This window comes from Catharus ustulatus, chromosome 15 (assembly GCF_009819885.2).
Source record: "Catharus ustulatus isolate bCatUst1 chromosome 15, bCatUst1.pri.v2, whole genome shotgun sequence".
In the NCBI taxonomy this organism is placed as follows: Eukaryota; Metazoa; Chordata; class Aves; order Passeriformes; family Turdidae; genus Catharus; species Catharus ustulatus.
In genome coordinates this window covers 12,928-33,131 of record NC_046235.1, presented here as the reverse complement: position 1 = coordinate 33,131, position 20,204 = coordinate 12,928, and the positions used below count along the sequence as shown (strand labels likewise).

Below are 20,204 nucleotides of genomic sequence, written 5' to 3'. Positions count from 1 at the left end.
AAGAGCAGAGATATGCAGAGATATGGGGTAACTGTAATCCCCTAAAACAGAAGTTTCTATGCTTCAAACATTGACAAAGGAGATGTTACTTTAGAAAAATGCATATGTATCAGCTAAGCCACATGCAAAACTCACTTTCCACTCTACATCCTCTGAGCAAAGGTAGTCCAGGTCACTGTGTAGCCAAACCAGAGCAATTCATTGCAGCATTATTAGGCTACAGCAGATGAACATTTCTACTAATAAACATCCGTTCCACAATCCCATGTCTATGTAACACTCACTGAAGCATGAATTTTTGCATTCCTGAGGATGTTAAAGCTTTGCAGAAGAACCTACGCACCCCAAGAGACCTCTGATGTTAAAACAGTATTTAACACTGATGAGTGTTAAAAAAAAAGACAGCACTACTCAACCTGCCCCTGACATCCCTGTAACAGGCCCCAGCAAGGAGTCAGGCTCACCCACACAGGAGATTACCCAGCATTCGGTGATTTATTCATCCTCAGGGTGAACCTTCCCTGACTCAGCCAGACCAGCCTAAGAGTTGGGAATGGCTCACCTACAATTCTCAAGTCACACACTGCTCTGGAACATGAAAGGCAAGACCCGTGCCATCACTGTTTCACACAAATAATTGCATGACTGTGCTGGATAATTCCTGCTGCCATCTGTCCAATGGCTGAGGCCAGCAAAACTTGCCTGGTCTTAGATTGACAGCCTACCATCATCCTAAAAGAGCACAGTGTTGCACTCACCTGCCAAGGCCTTCCTGAGGCATGTGAAAAGAGAATTATACTGTTTAGCACACAAAGAGGTCACAGTGTGCACATAATAAGCCAGGGGTTACTGACCAGGAGCTTCACTGACTCTAAGCATGAAGCATAAACTCTTTCAGCCTCTGAAAACATAATTTTTTTCCTATCCAGTCTTAGTCCAAGGAGAAAGTACAGCTTCTTATAAAGTCAGTTGTTGATAAAACAACCTTTTAAAAAGTTGGTTTAGCTGAGTGCAGATCAAGCAGTGAGAAGTTGGAATATGGGAAGTGCCTTCTCAACTATAATCTTGACTCGTTGCAGTTGTAATTTTCTCAAAGCCCAGACCAGATATATGGATATCAAATGCAAGTAACAGCAAAGTTAAGCCAAACATAATGTAGAAAGAGTGATTTTTTGTTTGTTTGTTTAATTTATTTACTAGTTCTAGTCCTCTCTATAGATTAATCATCCTGCAGCTTAGTTAAAGTAAGTAAATAAAAATAATTGTATCTGACAAAATAAAGTGATTCTTACTTCCAAAAACACAGCCAGACTCTCTGCTTTATTGGAGTGTGTTCCCCACTGCTGGTGACTGCCAGCATCCGGGAAAGATTCACAATGACAGATTATGGAATAACACTCAATAGTGATATACAATTGCGATATGTTAAGGTTTTAAGATTGTCAGTGATAGTCTCTGACTGCAAAAATATGCTTGAAGGAATATACAGACAACCTCTAATTCCAATCAAAATGCACAGCAAGCATAAAGTATGATCTCTACCCAACAGAAGTCTCTATGGGGGAGGACAGCTTCAGCCCCTCGACTGATCCCAGCAGTTATGATGGAGTCTTCTTTAACTTTTCCACCATTCTTGGCTGATTTTTATATTATTTCTTTGAGTTTAGGTGGAGCTTCAAAGACTGAAGTCAGACAGACACACCTTTGTTACTGATGGGTGTAAAATTCTCTTGCTTTTACAGATACAGTCAAAAAGAACACCCAGCACATGCCCAATGAGGGAGGGAACAGGGAACTTTGGGATGGAGGCATGCATTAATATTATTATTAGGCTTTAATGAAGCAAGTTCATCTAGGGAGAGGGATTTCACCACAGTTGCTGCCTCAGCAGTAGGATATCTTCCCTTATCTTCCCTTGTATTAGGTTTATCAGCTGCAAAGTACCATCGAGCTCCCTTCCCTGCAGAGCCTGGCCAGGCTGTCTCTGCTCTGCCCCACCCCACATTTCATCCCCCTCAGGAGTGTGTGTGGATGGGGAATCATCCTGGAATAGGTTTTAAGTAATGCCAACTGCATTCCATCCAGGGAGCAGCAAATGTGATTAACTCTATAATTTCTGTACTATTATAACTCTTGTTTAGATGCTAGTGTAACTCTTCAGTTTTCTCTAATTGTATTCCCAGTTACATGTCCACAGGGTCCCCAGTCGTTTTCCACATTTGGCTATGTCACACCCAAGAAATTTCTTTTCCCTGAAACTATTAGCTTTTCCACAAAATATAACGTACATTTTCTAAAATTACTTTTACATCAAATTCAGTAAAAAATTCTAGCTGGAACAACTCCACTGAGCATTAGGAGCAACCTGAAGAGATATGGCAAGAAGTTGGAGGTACCCTGATTCAGCTCTATTTTTCACCAATACCTGGTGCATTCACAGCACCAGCCTGGGAAAAGAAATTCTTGAGTCCCAGTCCCTGTTCCGACAAAGACTGATTTCTTCAAACAAAAGCATATTCAGTAACTAAGGACATACAGAGAACACAGCTTCTCATCTGCCTGTTTAACAAACTTTGCCTCTTGGATTTTCTAAAAGATATGAGAGGAGGGTTCTGGCACTCAGAAGTATCTCTCATGGCACTTGGCTCTTTCCACCCCCTAAAATGGATGTTGTCATATCTCTGAAATATTTGGCAATCTCCCTTTCCAAATGACTCACTTTATTGCTATCATTTGTTCTATACAAATCCACAGTAAAAACCTCTATGCTGAAACAAAGGGAGATTGCCTTTTAAAATCTGAAATTTCTTTCCAGCATTATATTTGGCAGATAAAATACAAAAATTACATGTTTAGTCCAGTCAAAAAATTATTCCCCGTTTGACAACCCTAGGTACAGCTGTGAAACTGAAAAAGCCTTTTCATAGCCCTAATCATGGCATCTCCAAAATCACTGTGGAGTAGGGACCAAAACCAAAAGCACATCCTAGAATTGTCACAGTGACGAACAATCATGTAAATAATTTTGTTTGCCAAAATCCTGTTTCTCCATACCAGTTCAGTAATTTTGGTAGCCCACAAGCTTGATGCAATATCTTTTTCTCTTATTCAGGGTGATTCATGTGTTTCTGAGAAACGGTAAATAAGACACAGGGAGATTGGAAATTTGGCTTAAGCACCCTTCGGCAATGTTTGGAACAGACACTTCAGTTAGAAGAGATACCAGAATAAGAAGGAAAAGCTTGACTTTGCCTTTTTTCTTCCTTCCACCCACTCATTAAACTGACATTTCCTCTGTACTATTTCCTTGAGCCATTAGTTTTACAAACCACACTTTCTCTTGAGCTGCAAACTATCAACTTCAAAATAGAGTACTCATTTGCTTCAGGAATTAAAATAAGAAGAAGCCACAAGCCTAAAATCTGTTCTTGTTTTGCTCTCTGTAAAGGTGCAGATTCTAAGTGATAACTGAGGGCTGCCTGCATGGACAAAGCCACAAAGCACATCCATGGCAGGGATTCCATGCAGAAGTGTCTTCGGGATTTCCCCCTCTTTCCAAGGGCACACAAAATTCTGCATGCATTTTTAAGACATGAATGATACCTTTGACTGATCTATGTACAGATTATATCAGCACTGCAAGTAAACCATGCCTGACTTGCTTAACTTTTCCTTAGCAGGCAGCCCTTGTTCAATGCAAATGAAACATGGACGCCCCATGCCAGACAGCACTCTGAAATGCACAATTAATCACAGTTCCCTTAGTGTCCAGGAAGTACAAAGAGAAAACTAAATACAGCTACTTTCCAGTTTTCAAAGAGCATCTGGGCATTTCTTCTGCCCCCACTGCCAAGCTGTCTCCATGCTCAGAAAGAGTCCTTTTACACCAGCCACTGCAAGAAACATCAGGAGGAAAAGGCAGCTGGCAGTATCTTACTCCTGCACCCTTAAGGCTTTCCAAGGATGTGTAGGCAGCTGAATGTGCTACTTGGTGCCAGAAAAAAAGACACAGCAACAAAATTTCTCATTGCTGTTATTTCTGTTTTATTCATATATATGATGTAATTGTGAGGATCAGATCAAAAACAGTCACCAGGACAAGTTCAAATTCCCCTAGAAGTTCTACATCCTGCCCTGTGACTTTGTGTGCTGGGTCCACAGCTGATACTTAACAAGAATGGGTAAACTAATATATTAGTCTAGATGCAAATAAACAAAGAAGAACAACAAAAAAAAGCTCTTAGTCCTATGCAATGAATACACTTTCTGATAGAGTGGGTAAGACCTAATGTGATCTCAAATTAGATAAAACTTTAGATCAAGAGAAAAATTTCTAAACTGAGGCAAATGTTTGTTTTACAAACAGGAGAGAACTACTTTGTGCACAGGTAACATCTGCCACTGCTCTCAAAAGAGCAGCCAACAGAAGTGACAGCGTGATCTATATCCTTGCTGCTGCCCCAAGGAATGACAAGGAGATGAGACAAAGCCCAGCAAATGACCTGTGTCTGGGGAAGCTGTGGGAACTACAGTGTTCCTCCGGAAAACTTGCCACTGCAAAATTGCCTGAACTGCAGACATACAGCATCACTTTACAACTTGTCCCCTACAGTCTTACTCATACAGGCCTCCTCCAGGTACAGTGCCTTGATTGTTAGAAGATGTGAACTGTCAGTACCATATTTCAATCACAATCTTTTTTGTTTGTTTTTTTTTTACAGGATTTAACTAAACTTTAAAGAAAGCAATAGCGATGAAAAGCCAAAAGTCTTGTATGAACTGAAAGAACAGAGCAAAGCTAACTGTCTCTGTTTTCAGTTAATGAAAGTCTTATCACCAAAGGAATCCTGAAACAGAATTTCCTCAGGAAACAGGTTATAAGAATCAATATTAAGACTCAATTGTTTTCAGCTCCTACCTCCCCTGATTTCCAGGCCAGCAGGATCCAACCTGCCAGACTTCACAAGCTTTGCTAGTCTGAATAAAGAACAAATGTAACATTTGGAAAAGCATAAAAAACAAAGAAAGTGCTAGGGTTTGCACAACTATTTCAATATGGCATCTGCCTCTCTTTGCAAAATGTTTGAAGTGAAGTCTGCAGCTGAATAAAATTTCACTTTATTACCCTATGCAAAGCCTCACATGAAGTTATTTTAAAGAAGGCAACTATTAATTAGTCCTAATGAAGATGTAATTCGCTTTCAGCAGATTTGTTTTATTGAAAACAGCAGAAACAATTGAGCTGAACAACAAAATGAGGTGCAATTAGAAGCTGAATGTCCACTGGCCCTGGAGCAATATGTGTAGTTGAAAGTTAATGACAAATTACAGTAATTTCACGACTATAAGGTGCACTCTTTTGACTAAATTTTTCCCCTGAACCCAGAAGTGCGCCTTATAGTCCGGTGCACCTTATATAATGGACAAAGTTGCGTACAGTAGTTTCATGAATACAAGCCGCACGGATTATAAGCCGCACCCCCGGTGCCTCGACAATGTTGCTGTCTTTGTCAATAGATAAGCCGCACCCCGAATATTAGCCGCACTTTTGTTCGTAGCGAGAATCCGTGCGCAGCTTTCACAAATTGGCCAATTAGTAACAGGATCGCAGCATAGCGGGCTTTACTGGCTCGGGGCGGGGCCAGGCAGGCTCGGCCCGCTCATGGTTGCCGATAGGGGTGGATGGCCCGGCTCGGCGCTACGGCTTGGCTGGGCCGGCCGGGCGGTGTTGCTGCCGCCGCCGCCGCCAGGCTCCCTGCTCCCGTCTGCACTGCCACTGCTGCGTTTGCTTGCCCTGCGGGCGGTGCTGCTGCTGCCGCCGCTGCCAGACTCCCTGGCTCCCCGCTCCCGTCTGCACCGCCGCTGCCATGTTGGCTCGCCCTGGCCGGCACTGCTGGCCGCCGCACCGCCGGGCTCCCCCACGCTGCTAGCCCCGGTTCCCCTGGGCTCCCGTGCACTGCCAGCCCTGCTTCTAGGGGGCTTTTCCCCGCCGCCGGGCAGCCCCGTGCCGCCGGGTTTCCTGCTTCTACTATCCTATCCTATGCAATGTGGCTCCCGTGCACTGCCAGCCCTGCTTCTAGGGGGCTTTTCCCCGCCGCCGGGCAGCCCCGCGCCGCCGGGCTTCCTGCTTCTGCTATCTTCCCCTATGCAGTCGGGCTCCCGTGCACTGCCAGCCCCGCTTCTGCCGACTCCCCCGCCATGCTGGCCCAGGCTCTGCCGCCCTCCCTGCCCCGCCCTGCTGGCTCAGGCTCAGCCGCCCGCCCCCCGCACTGCTGGCCCCGCCTCTGCCAGGCTTTCCTACCTCTGCCGGGGCCGGCTGGGCTCCAGCTTGGCTTGGGGCTGCCGCGGGCTCTCACTTCCGTGTTGGCAGTTTTTAGAATTTTGTTAATGTATTAGCCGCCCCAGAATATTGGCCGCACTTCCAGGTTTCCACCAAAATTTTGGTCAAATTGGTGCGGCTTGTATTCGTGAAATTACTGTAATTTGCCAAACCGGAAGTGTGAGCCGCAATGGGGGGGCGCTGTCACGGAAGCGTTGAGTCACGAGGGGGGGCAGGAGTGGGCGGCCATGGCTGGTAGGAGCTGCGACGGGAGGGAGGGAGCTGCCGCCGGCCCCGGCCCGGGTGCGGGCAGAACAAGAAGCCGGGCGGCGCCACCCTGGGCGCGGGGGCAGGGGGAACGAGAAGCTGGGTGGTGCCAGCCCCGGCCCGGGGGAAAAGAGAAGCCAGACGGCCCCGGCCTGGGCGCGGGGGGACGAGAAATGTGAACCCACAACAGCCCTGAGCAGAGCCCGCCCAGTGGCGGCATCGGAGAAGTGGCGGCATGGCCCGGGCGGCCGTGGGAAAGCGGCAGTGGCCCAGCCCCTATGGCGGCCTCAAGAAAGCACCAAGAAACCGCGCGGCCACTGCCGCTGCCGCAGGAAAGCGGTGAGAAGCCGCGCGGCCACGGGGAAGCGGGGAGAAGCGGCGCGGTTGCCCCCGCAGGAAAGCAGTGACAAGAGGCGCAGCCGCGGGAAGCTGGGAGAAGCGGTGAGAAGCGCCGCCGCCGCCGGCCGGGGGGAAGCCAGGAAGCAGCGCGGCCGTGCGGTGGGAGCCATGAGCCATGAGCCGTGCCAGCCGGCGCCGGGGGCGGGCGGGAGTGCCAGGGCCCGCTGCATGGGGAGGGCACCTGGGGCTGTGTTTAAAGGCTACATCCATCTTTGAAAAATGTTTGCAAATTGAGCACCTGCCAGTAATTCGTTAATCTGTTGCGCGTCGCGCGGCTCCTCACTGCAAAAAAAAAGTGTGCCTTATAGTCTAGTGTGCCTTATATGATCTACAAAGTTGCAAAATTTGCCGACTCCCGGGGTGTGCGCCTTACAGTCCAGTGCCCCTTATGGTCGTGAAATTACTGTAATCTACATTTCCCATATTAAATTTTGATCTTAATGTAGACCATGGAAGAGGGATGGTATGCATTCTACCAGACTTAAATTTGTTAGCTGAAAACTGATAGGGAAAAAAATGCACAGAGCTATTTTTACTCCTCGACGACTCTTTATAAGGAGCCAAAACACATCTAGGAACTACTGCTCTTTACATTAGAGTCAAAAACGGAGTTCAGAGGTTGCAAATTCACGTAGCTTCTGTTTGACTACAGACATAATTTATATAACCTGACTCAGATTTCCAGCAAGACCCCCCTGTTACACAGGACAGCTTAATGTGGAACAGGTCACGTGCAAACACTGAATAAGTTTAATTCATGTGACATTACAAGAACAAACTGTTCAGTAGTATATGGGGTCAAACCAGACTCCCCCGAAGTTTCAGCATCCCAGCAAAGTGAGATGGATTCCTTGGGAGGGTTAAGCACTCTGAACGAACACATCACAGCAATGGTCAGCCATGAGGAGCAGAAGGGACTGGAACAAAGCACTCTGCAATACAAATGGTGCCCAAAGGACAACAGCAAGTACTCACTGCAGAGCCGTACAGCAAGTAAACACAGAAGCTCTTGTTCCCTGCCATTGCTGAAATGCTTATAGTCTCCTCATACCTTTATTTACAAAGCAAAAGCTACAATCCTTGTATGCTTACATTTACACAATGTCTCTTTCAGAGAGATTTCACGTGATTTTTCTTCCATTATCACTCTACGGGGAAAATAAATCCACGTAGATATATATTAATTCCCTTTAATTTGTCAGATAGCTACTTGCAGTTCTGGAGGCTGGTAAAGTTTGAAGTGCAGCTACTTCATTAATTTACAGATATGGTAAGATTTTCCAAGTGGAAGCATTGCTCATTTTTAAAAGAATTATGGTAAATTATCACTCAAATGAAATCTATTTTGGCCACTGGGGTTAAGGTGCACAGGGAGAGGAGATAGAAGACAAACCTTCAATTTGAGGATTCATGAATTTCATCCAGCACAGCTTACTTTCCATTCTACTTTGAATCCTGATTCACAGAACCCAAAAATCACTTAAAATGAGTTCCTCATTAAAACCCTGACTATTCCTTAAGTCAGCATTCCTTAAGTCTATGAAATGCCCTGTCTTGATTGCTAAACATCAAAAATGATGAAAATTCCACACAACCAGATCCTGTTCTATCTGGAAATAACTTTTGTTCATAAAGCTCTTTTTCCCAAACTTCAAATGTCAATTTTAGAATTTCTCTATATCACTTCTCAAGTATTATAAAATTACTGTGGTAATAAATCTTTCCAATCGTGATGATAGTAGCAGACTTCCTCTTACTTAGCTGTAAATGTCTACCAGAGAGTTATTAAATCCAGGTTAGCTTTGTGTGATCTCTTCTGGATCTGCAATAATACAAAAGGGTCCTGCTGAGGGAGATTCATCTGTTAACTTCAGACAACATGAACATTCTGAGCTTGTCAACTTCAAATCTTTTACCAAAAGTGAGTTTAGAAGAACAGCTTGAAATAGCTAATTATGAGATACTTAAAGCAGGGAGGGAGGTGCAAATATCCTACCTTTGTTTACAGTTCTCTCCTAATGATTCCACTGGACTAAGTCATTTAAATTCCTTTAGACTTCCAATAATAGAGTTTCCCTCTGAAAAAAATAAATTAAAATAGCTCTTCTCTGAAGCTCTGTGCTAGGAGTTATCTGTTATATGTCCCAAAAGTAGGCTTGGCTTTTTGGCTAGAGGAAAATGCTAGACACTAATGAACCTATGGCATGATGGATGTTCTTATCTATAAGTCTGTGGTGTACAGTCAGAATTGTAGCACCTGTTGCAGCCAAACTCACTGAAAACAATGGCAATAAAGCATTCCCACACAGCTGGTAGTGGCTCAGGTTATTAAGAATCAATACCACTGGTCATCAATACAGTTCAATTCCTTAAATCTTACCCAAAATATCTGTCAGATTTCTGAACTAAAAGAGTTGTACAAACAGAGTAGGCCCACAGTTTAGCACAAATGCACCAAAATGTGTTGTAAAAGGGCTCTAGTGTATAAGAAACCTCAGTCTTAGCATTGTGGCTTCCTGGTTTCCAGCAATTAATTTCCAAAAGGACAGTGCTCTTTCATACCTTACCATTTATGGTTACAAGAGGCTTTGTAATAGGGGAACTGAGATTGGAGTTCAGCCACAGCAAAGCAAACCCAGAGAAGTACAGGAAAGGAAAAAAAAGTAATAAAAATCACTTTCAGCTCTGAGCTCCACTACTCTTCCAAGTCTGTCATGTAACAGACGTTTTTCATCAGAGAAAGCAGCGTTTCAACAAAAACTGTGAGTATGTTTCTACATACAACTGCTTTTCCTTGGGAGCTTGTGAAGCTTTGTGGTTCTAAAAGTGCAGTGTTTTGGGAAGCAGAAGACTTTCCATTCTCTATCTGCAGGACTATGGAGGACAGCACAGGTAACTTTTCTGTAGTATGCAGACTGAATTCTCTCTTCTGTAACTGGATGCAATATAATCATTCTTCACAACTGTAGCAAAGATAATAATATTTTCACAAATTAAGAGCCGATAGTTCATATAAGACCACAGTTCTTATTCATTTTAATGGTAAATGCACCTTTGCTCTTAGAAGTTTCATAACTTTGGGTGTTTAGAATTACTCTAGAGGTTGTGCTTACCTATCCCTAAGTTAGAGAGGAACCTGGTACATGAACTTTTGAAGGTTTCCCAAAAATCTGATCTTAAAGTGATACCTTCTGTGCAGCATTCTACAGCACTGAATCAAAGGAAAAAGTACTCCAGAAAGATTTCAGAACAGCTGAACTGAGCAAGTATCTTCTTTTTTTCTTCCCCCATTTTTTTCTTGTTTTAAGAACCACCATGTTTAAAAGGTTATAGAATTAGTCTTAAACAACTGCATATGGTTTTAGACAATTAAAAAAGTTAACTTCTTTAATTCACTCTAGTGTCACATCCAGTAAACAGTTCAGTAATAAAGCAAAATTATACCGCATATTTTATAGAATAAACGATTGCATCACGTTATACAGTCAAAATATTGCTGTTTTGGGGTTCCAAGACAATTACGTGAGAAATTTTTCTGTACACTTGTCCATCGAGGCTCAGCATCACCTCATTCTGTAACATATTGTATTTGTGATCTCAGGCACACAGAAAGCTTGTTACGTAATGAATAAAAAATGGTGTTCCCTGGCCACAGCACTCCCCCAATACTAGCAAGAAATGCCTGTAACTGCTAGAGGATGAAACGGAGGGTGTGGAAAGGGAAAGAAAGTGCTAGCAGAAATGCAGTTTTGACTATAACTTGTTTTAAGTGGTGAGGCAGCAGAGGAGAAAATGATGGTCATAGGATTGAAACAGAAAGGAAGAATTTAAGCAGTGTTGAAGTACTGATGGAAACACAGATAAGCAAGTGTGAATGATCCAACTAGCTCTGCATAGAGAGAGTCCTAAGTGTGTAAATGAGTTCTGTTCCAGTAACATAACCAGTGCAGAGCTCACACTTACAAATCTAAAACTTTTGCCTAATGATTCTCTCAAAAAGCATTTGGTCAACAAACTATCACCAAGTACTGTGCTCCTCTTACAAATCCAGCAAAGCTGGCAATTTTTGTCTGTACAAGCTGTTCTGAGAATAAAACAAGGTGGTTGAAATTGGCATCTGACAGGAGAGAACAAATAGTTGTTTTGCATGTAGAAGTGGTGGAGGCCAAAGGGCAGAGGCCTGTTTAAAAAGTCCTCATCACTACAGAGATGTGCATGATTTGCATCATGCTTCTTGGCACGATGCAGTATTAAAACATAATATTCATTTGAAAGTAATACATAAGTGTTCACTGGAGATTCACCACATAGTGTGAGATAAATCAGCTCAAAGGAAAACGAAACCAAAAAAACACACCACCACCTTACTATAATATTTAGTATTTAATATTAATTAATATTAATAGTTGTTATTTATTCCCTACCTAAATTCAGGAGAGGGATTTAGCAACCTTTCTTCTGCAAGTGAGATAAATTCATCAATGCTATTCATAACTTACCCAAATTAAGAGCAGTCTGGAATAGCTTGAGAGAGAGGTCCCATCCGAACTCACAGAGGTCACACCACTGGAAACTCCTCAAAAGATGGGAGAGTAGGAGGAGGTAGAGACTTCCTGCCAAGTATCAAATATCTCTCTAATTAAAACTGGGGACTATTCGAAACCTGAGCGGATGGCATCCCTAAGATTACCACTAGCAGCTATGAATGCAATTATTACGCATTGAAATTGTACAGCTAATGTACTGTATAATTTACTGGATTGAAGAAGATTAGGCAGAGGGAACATTATCAAAACATTTGCAGTTGATACATTCTTAATAAGTATGAAACCACTGCATAAAATCTGCACTACAAAAATAGATTTACATATTCTCTTGAAGGCTGGACTAAGCCTTGTTTCATACACTTGAACATTTTCCAATTCAATTTTACTCATTCCTGGGCCAATTAAGTTTTCTGCAGTGTTTTATTTTAGAAGATTTATTGGTTTTGTCAGAGGAAACACTAATTCAGCAATTTCAACACTCCTTCTAATATACATAGACAGAGCAAAGAGACAGAAGAATCTTTTAATCTCAAAAAATTAACCTTTAAAACAATGAAAAACTTCCAAGTAAATATGTTTCTCTATATGTATGCAACTTTGCTTTGTCTTGAGAGCCAGAAAATTAAGGATTTTCTACAGTAGTACATAAGAATGTTTATATAAGAAAGAAAGAAAAAAAAGCACATGGGTTTCCTTTTCAGTCCTGTGTTTCCTCTTAAATTCTTCTGTATATGCATGAAATAGTGTCACAGATTCTTCTGGTCTTCTACATTTGAAAGCAGAAAAATGCACCAGAAAACATATATTTCAGTTTTAGGGACACATGTTCATAGCTTTGAGGTCTATCTCATCTTTCACCAAATTTAGCATGGTCCCCTACCTGCAGTCACGCCTCAGTTCTGCCAGCCTGTAGCAGCTGGAGACCATCTACTGACAGATAACCTGAAGAGCCTATTCGCCAACATTGGTTTGTGCTCGTCTTACACTGTATGTAAATTTAAGTCTGAGCACAGGTAGATTTAGGCAGGAACTATGCCATCCTGAAGTCCAGCCAGTAAGGATAAACTCTAAAAAGTTGCACACACCTGAAATTAAAATCCTGAAAATGCACTGTCTAAAGCTATGCACTGCTCATTGCCTTGTGCAGAACAGAAGGGAAAACTGATTTGGCATGAATTTCATTTTTCTCCTTCTGCTCAGCTTTTCGCCCTTATCTCCGAAAAGCCCACACAAATCTTGCCAGTCTTGTCATTTTCACGAAAATGGTTTTTGCCATGTTTGCATGAAAAAACAAAACCCCACAAACCTGCAATCACAGGTGTCAGTGCAGCAGATACTGGTGGTGGGTTGAACTTGTAGTGAAAGTTCTGAACTATTTCTATAGAAACTTACATGTCACTCATAATGATTTAATGGCATATGGACTCATGGCAATTATTTTCAGAGTGTCTTCAACAAAACATTATGGATCATTTATGGTGGATCATTTAAAATGCTCTTTTTCAAGGGAGTGGAGGGGCTAATGCCAGTCAGTTCTGAGCTAGGCTTCAGACAGCTCTCTCCAAGACTTAGTTCCCCAGAGCTACTCCAACACTCCTCAGACAGCAGGTTTGGAGCACCTCTGAATGGATGAGGCCAAGCAAACATGCAGAAGTCAGAAATATCAAATACTATATTTTTAATTATTTCAGTTCTTTTGATATAAGACAGCCCCATTTCAAACTACTCCAGAAGAAAAGGCATAATTTTAAAAAATGTTTCTAATCTGGGAAGGTTTTCTCTCCATGCAGCCTTTACCAATATACAGCAAGACAACTCTTAACTTCAGAGACTTAGCAACATAAAAGACACCAAATTAAGGCTGAGGACAATTGGACTGTTAACAGAATTCTCTCCAGAAGTTATCAGGTTTTCCTATCTAACCTCCTGGCTTACACATACACGTGCACTTCTTAATGTACTACACAATAAATTTAAAAAGTAAAACAGGACTCTAATGACTACAAAAAACACAGCAAGTTTGTTGGGGTTTTTCTAGTTCTAGTTTTGTGCAAAAATGTGGTTGTTTCTCCATCAATTATATTATATTTCAGAAACTTGCTACATAACTACAATAACTGTCATGCTTTCCCTTTCTTTTCTGTATTATATTTTACACCTAAAAGAGGTTGTTCAAGTTTCACAAGTCTAAATCATGCTGGGAAAGAAGTTGGTGACTGCACAAAAACGAGGGGAGACAAGAGCCCTCTGCCTGGGACTGGGAATGGTTGCATGCTCCATGATGATGTACTTCTTTATTGGGATCACCATTGTGCCATTTTACACTAAGAGGTAATAAGAACCATTTGTTTATGAAACAAAGCTATACTTTTTCCTCTTAGCATTATATACAATAATTAAAATGGTGATAAAATACATATAAGTATATTGTACAACAAACTAAGCAGTCTAAAAGAGCTCGTAAGACAGAAGAGAAAAAAAGTGTGCCAAGAATTCATCAGGCACAAGTGAGCACAAAAAAACAGGAAATTATCCTTCTTAGAGTTAAACAGACTAAATTGAAATACTTATTGTAGAATCAAAAAGCCAACCATGCTTATCAAAGCTTGACAAGGAAAAGCCAAGTCTTGCATAAATAAAAACAGCTCAACAAAGCACTTTCATGGGCAAAAGAGTGTCTTGTTTAATAAAACTTGAGTAACACAAGTCATGGTAAAATTGTTCACTCAAGAATTTGTATCTTACTTCCAAATTACACCTCATAAGAAACTAGCACTTTCAATAACCCAGTGTGCCACACCAAATATTACAGAACATAATGAATGCTGAATGAGTTACTAATGCCCACCCTTTTATCTAATTTTGCAAGTTCTGCCTACACACACAAAATCAATTTGCAAAATATCAAAGTAACAAGACAAAGAGTGCAGCTCGCTTGTTCATATTTCAAGATTATGACAGAGAAAGCAAGGACATCCACCTCATTCTTCTTGCTAGAGCACCTTTAATCTCAAAACTATTCTAAATACATTCTCTTTAAAACAGAGCAATTAGCATATTTATTTTCCTGCCTGCAGATTACATTACAAAAGAAGGTATCAAGAGTAGTTTCGTAAGAACTGGAGTAAGGTTGGTTTTTGACTTTCTTTGCCACCAGTGTACTACTGTGAGCAAAATGTAATGTGTTATCAATAACAGAAATGTAGCTCTTAAGAAAAACAGCTAAACAATGGCAGAAATTAACTTTTTCCAGACAAAATCCTGCTACTTTTTCCAGACAAAATCCTGCTTCTTATTTATGCAAGAGGCCCATGCAAAAAAAAAAAAAAAGAGAGAAAAGGGGAAAACCATGGATAATGATCTGCATTCTGGGGCTTATTGAATGAAATCAGTCAAAATATTTCTAAGACATAAAGTATACTGCATTCAAGGTATTTACTACCAAACTTTAAATTCCATAGCTATTTTTTTTTCTTTAATAACATGAAGCCAGTAACAGATAGGAAGCTCAGAATCTAACTGAAAACCACAGAATACATAAAAAACTATAGCAAAAACAACAAAAATGCTTTCCCGAGCTTACTCACTATGGCAGCCCTTCTCCAGGTGCAGCCACAGATTTAGGGTGGGCACAGTTCATCCAAGCAGGATGGAGCAACTATGAACTCCAGCCAAACCATCACATACAGATGCATTTTCACATGCAACTTGCAACAGATGCTTCTGATGAGTTTCAAAGGAATATCTTTTGGTTTTGGTTTTGTTTTTGTAGTGTTTGGACAACAGAAACTGTGTGCAAGGTACTCAAAGCCAACATCAAGGACAAAGTTTTCTGCCCAAACAGTGAAGGATCGGAGGATGAGGAAATCTTTCCTTATCCCTGTCTACAGGTGTGGGTTAATCTGACAGCCTCAGGACAGGAGGTTATGCTCTACCAGACTGAAGATACACTGGAAAAAAATCCTAAGGTACTTGCAGCACAGATTGCATACTCATTCTCTGCTGTTATCTGAGGAGAGGGGCTGATAGCTTTTAAACCAAGCTGCACAGTGACAGCAGGAGTTACTCATCTTTTACATGTTAATGTCTGGGCTTAGATCAAGGCACTTTTAAAACATTCCAGAAATTACACAGTTTTGTATTTTATTTTAAACATTACATTAAATATTAAGTTAACACTTTCTAAGGAATTACAGCAACACAAATGTACAACACTTAAGGACATTTTAAAATATGTAAGTCTCCCTATTGAAGACCTATTGTAATGAATGGTTTAGAAGCTGTGGCTTGCTCAGTTCCTTGTTGAATTAGCACGTGAGAGACATCAAGTTTAAAACTATACAAAGTAAGAGCACAAATCCCAATTTTACTTGTTTCTCAGGTGCATATTATGAAGCAGGGAATAAAGAAGGGGAAAATGGCAACATGACGCACACTTTAGACAGAAAGAAGAAACAAATCAGTGAAAATTCTTCAGCTCTTGGATGCCCAAGACTGAAGTACTTTCAGAATCTGGAACAAACATGCTCAGATTCCAAGTGCAAGGCATTTATATAGGTTACAGTTTCCCACAGTGCAAACCTAATAGCCTAGGATGCTTCAGCTGAAGAGATTTTTTCTAGCTAATGCCTATCTTTATAATGACTGGCTCAGGGAAATGCAAAGAAGGAGCAAACAGAAATTACCAACCATAGATGGAAACAAGAGTCTTGTTCACTGCAAAAGGAGGCAACTTCTTGATGTCCTACCTAATTACATTAATGCAAGTAAAATTTTCAGGTCAGGAACCATCCCTGCTTTTGCCTTGGCCAGGTTCCAGCTTGGTATATTCAAGCATTATTATATACATAAAATAATACTACCTCCAACATGCTCGCTGTATTATTCTACTATTTACAACCAGAGGGGTGCAGTGAAACAACTTCATTCTTGTGCACACTGACAAGCCAGTGTGAATTTCTGCACAACAAACACTTTCCTGCTGTGGCAATACCTAGAAGCTCTGTTAGGAACTGGAGCTTGGCACTATAATAATGAAGTGACTGCAGGGTTTTTTGAGCATGTATATTATTGGTTTCCAACAACATAATTCTAGTCTGTAAATCTGCAGACTGGAGGCATAGACATGCTGATGGAAACAGGGAGGTGTGGCATGGCAAATGGACAATGAAACCAAGACAATCTCCAGGGATACCAAGCCACAGAGGATTTTATCAGTATTAGCATGATTTTTTCACTCAATCAGACTTAACTAAAAACTTTGTAGTATTTTTTATAATGAATCACCTTGATTTTTTATTTCAGTGCTCGTACGTCCCAGACAAGTTGGAGAACTCTAAAGAAGTTACAGCACGGATAGAAACAATTGCAAGCAATTTCAAAAAATACCGGACTTTCCCATGTTACTATGACCCAGGAGGAACACAGACCAACGTCGTTTTAAGCAGACTTTATCCCTCAAAAGGCCTCCTCTTTGCTTTCCTCTGGCCTACACTCATGTTTACTGGTGGATGTCTGATTATTGTTCTGGTAAAAATTAGTCAGTATGTTTCTGTTCTTTCTGCTTGGCAGTAAAAAATACATATCTAGCATAGACTATTGCAATTGTTGGAAGATATTAAGATGTATTTGTTCTGCCTGTCTTATTGGCATTTTGTGACTATTAATATGCCAGGTGTCAATTCAGGGGCATGCATTCAAAAAAATTGAAGACCAACCACTACAGATGCCAATCCATTACACAAGAACAAAATGTAAAACTGATTCCGAGGAATGCCTGAAAACACCTCATAAACACACAGACTTACTCTCCATTGTTTCCTTGAGCTTTAGGAGGTACAGCTGCTTTACAAAGATGCAATTCACATTTACTACTAAACTCTTCTTCCTCGTTTTAGATAGGGTGCTAATTTTCTGTCTGGTTGAGATCAGTTGGTGCCATATCCATATACATCCTCACTGGCAGACACCCTTTATACACCAATACAGTAGGTACTCATGGCATACTCATCTGTTGAGAAAAGCATTTTTGGTATGGTGTAAAAAGGTATATATTTTATCATGGACCTCTCTGCTTTCGGGAAAAGGAAGGGAGAAAGACCCTCAACACAAAAATACACATCCACAGACTTTACAAATATTGCACTCCAATCATCTGACACCAATTGCCTATAAAGAAATACGTGCATAAAGTACAGAATACAGTAATACTAAATGGTAATGGCCTATTCTAAAAGTATGTTTCTCTATTTAACTCAAATCTTAGCTTTGCAGTATTTGAGACAAGTGTGCCACTCAAGGAAGACTGCCTGGCTGCCATTTGCATAGATTATAAAACTGATACAGAAAGGAAGTTAAAAGGAAGTTATGATATAAAGAATGTGGTGTCCTGGCTCTAGCCAAGAAAGGGTTAATTTCTGCAGTAGCCAGGACCTTGAGGTTATTCTGTAGCACCTCAACTCATTTTCCAGGAAAGGGCTGCCTGCCAGCCCAGGTAGCACTGCAGAGGGAATGGTCAAGTATTGTCTGGGTGAGAACTCAGGTGCAAACTGTTTCTTGTGCACTCTTTTAATATTATTGTCGCTGTAACCGGTCGTTGTCTTTTCACTGCTGTTTCCAGTAAATTTTCCTTATCTCAACCCATGATCTTTGCCTTTTGTGCCTCCTCTCTAGATCATCAAAGCTGGGGAAGAGGAGAGGGGGGTGAGCAAGCAATTCATGGTTTGGAGTGTTTCTGCCGGAACAGTAAATTGAGGAATACCATTCTTAAACCACAACAAGTAAAAGACATCTTTATGATGTCTTAATAAAAACAGCAAGACAAAGTAACCACAGAAGTTTACATGCCTAACACCAAGTTATTTCACAAAAGCGATATATTTGTTTCCATAGCTCAGACTTCTAAGAATGCTCTGATGTATAGAGACTTCCTCTGTTCTCTGAAAATTATTTTTTCTCTCAGCCAAATTTCAAATTGCCCTTGGACAGAGGTGGAACATAAGATAGTTCCTGCATACTCTATTTGACTGTCATCTGGGACAAAACTAGTATGAGCTTCTGTACACATTGGACAATTGATGATCCACTAGGAGCTATTATTCACAGGGAAGTTTCAGGGCTTAGGTACAAATTTAAATTGATTACATTACAGTTTATTTATTCTCATTAATGTGGTACAATTCTGTATTGTTTATTGTAAGAAAGGCTGAAATATTAACCCAGTGCATTCATTCTCCAACATTACTAACAAAAAATGTCAGTTTGTTTTTCCCTATGATCAGCAAATGAAAGGAAGTGGCTGCTAAAATAAAAAGGAAAAAAAAGAAAAAATAAAAATAAAAAAAAAATTTTAAAAAGCTAACTCCCAAAAATTAATTTAGGAGAACTATGTCCAAAAGGAGGAAAGTACATCCTCTGCGACATTCCTGGCAGTTTCTACTCTGGTGTTTTAACATGCCACACTCAGGAGCCTTTGCCAGAATACACTGCCAGTATCTGCCAAGTAAATGCTCAGCACAAGCTTAGGAATCAATCTATTATGTGAGGTGGCTTTATTCCTCCCAAAATGGCCACCTCAGGGTCAACTCTGCATTTTCTGAAGGAATACATTTCTTTTAAGCCCTGTTGACTATGCTTTATGCACAGGACTTCTGCACTTTGGTCTTAGTGTAACAGAGTGTATTAGAAGATTGGGTCTGTCACCGGAGGAGATGAAAAAAGTGAAGTGAAATTTTGGCTCAGATGTAACTGCTTACATAAGCTGCTCAGTGCTGTGGCTCAGCCTGCAGTATTCCAAGCACCAGCTCAAGAAAAGCTGTCCCTTTTACAACATAGCAAGGAGAAATAACGGTGTCAACTGTGCCATTACTGCTGCCTTCAGCAGAAGCCTCAACTGTTTAACTGACTCACAGTTGACTTCCTAACTCTGTTGCGACTTCAGGCCAGGGTTGTTGAGTGACACCTCATTTTGACCAGAGGGCAGGGAGGCATTGAATGCATGTGATTAAATCCCAGTCTTTGGCATATCTACCTCCAAGAAGTCACATGATAAAATGGTTTCAGAAAAGCACAAAAACGATCATTTTAATAGACAAAGCATCAGTTGCTTTTCCAGGGCATTTAAATATGCACTAGCATACTTAAATACGTAACATATATAATTAAAACTAAAGAAAATTGCAAGAAGAAGGCAGATTACACTGAACTGGTGAGTCAAAGTTGAGAACAAGATTTAAGGCAAGGGAGTCCATAAACTGCAGGGATAATGTGACACTATTAGTCTCATAAGTGAGGTTTAATATGAGAAAATAAGAAACCAGATGCCTCAACAGTAGATATTAATATAAATAGACGTAAAGAGTGTTAGTAACATGCCTGAATTATAGAAAAAGCCAAACCACTATAGTGCTCCAAAATTATGACTATCGAGTTTGCTTAAAGATATTAAAAAATCCTAAATACTTCAGAGAGTAGTGAAGAATAGCTAAAAATGCATTTTATGTCAGAAAACATACAACATCCGCATGACAAAGCTGTTTTATTGGTGGGCTTTTTCCCCCAAACATTCTCTCACAACACTGTGCTTTCCAGAGCATCAAAGTATTTTGCTTGGACTAAAAAGCACGCGAACACTACAGAGGACCTGGAAATCTTCAAAAGAAATACAAGAACAG

At 40.9% G+C, this 20,204-nt stretch overlaps 2 protein-coding genes across 8 annotated transcripts in view; one reads left to right on the top strand and one right to left on the bottom strand.

Moving 5' to 3' along the window:
* KCNIP1 (potassium voltage-gated channel interacting protein 1) overlaps window positions 1-20,204 on the bottom strand; it is a 224,240-nt gene that overhangs the window by 191,296 nt on the left and 12,740 nt on the right. The window lies entirely within an intron of this gene.
* On the top strand, window positions 9,662-18,125 carry KCNMB1 (potassium calcium-activated channel subfamily M regulatory beta subunit 1). The gene is made up of 4 exons (XM_033072999.1): window positions 9,662-9,747; window positions 13,698-13,863; window positions 15,305-15,500; window positions 16,837-18,125. The coding sequence occupies exons 2-4, from the start codon at window positions 13,727-13,729 to the stop codon at window positions 17,104-17,106; spliced, it is 603 nt and encodes a 200-aa protein (XP_032928890.1). The 5' UTR covers window positions 9,662-9,747; window positions 13,698-13,726; the 3' UTR covers window positions 17,107-18,125.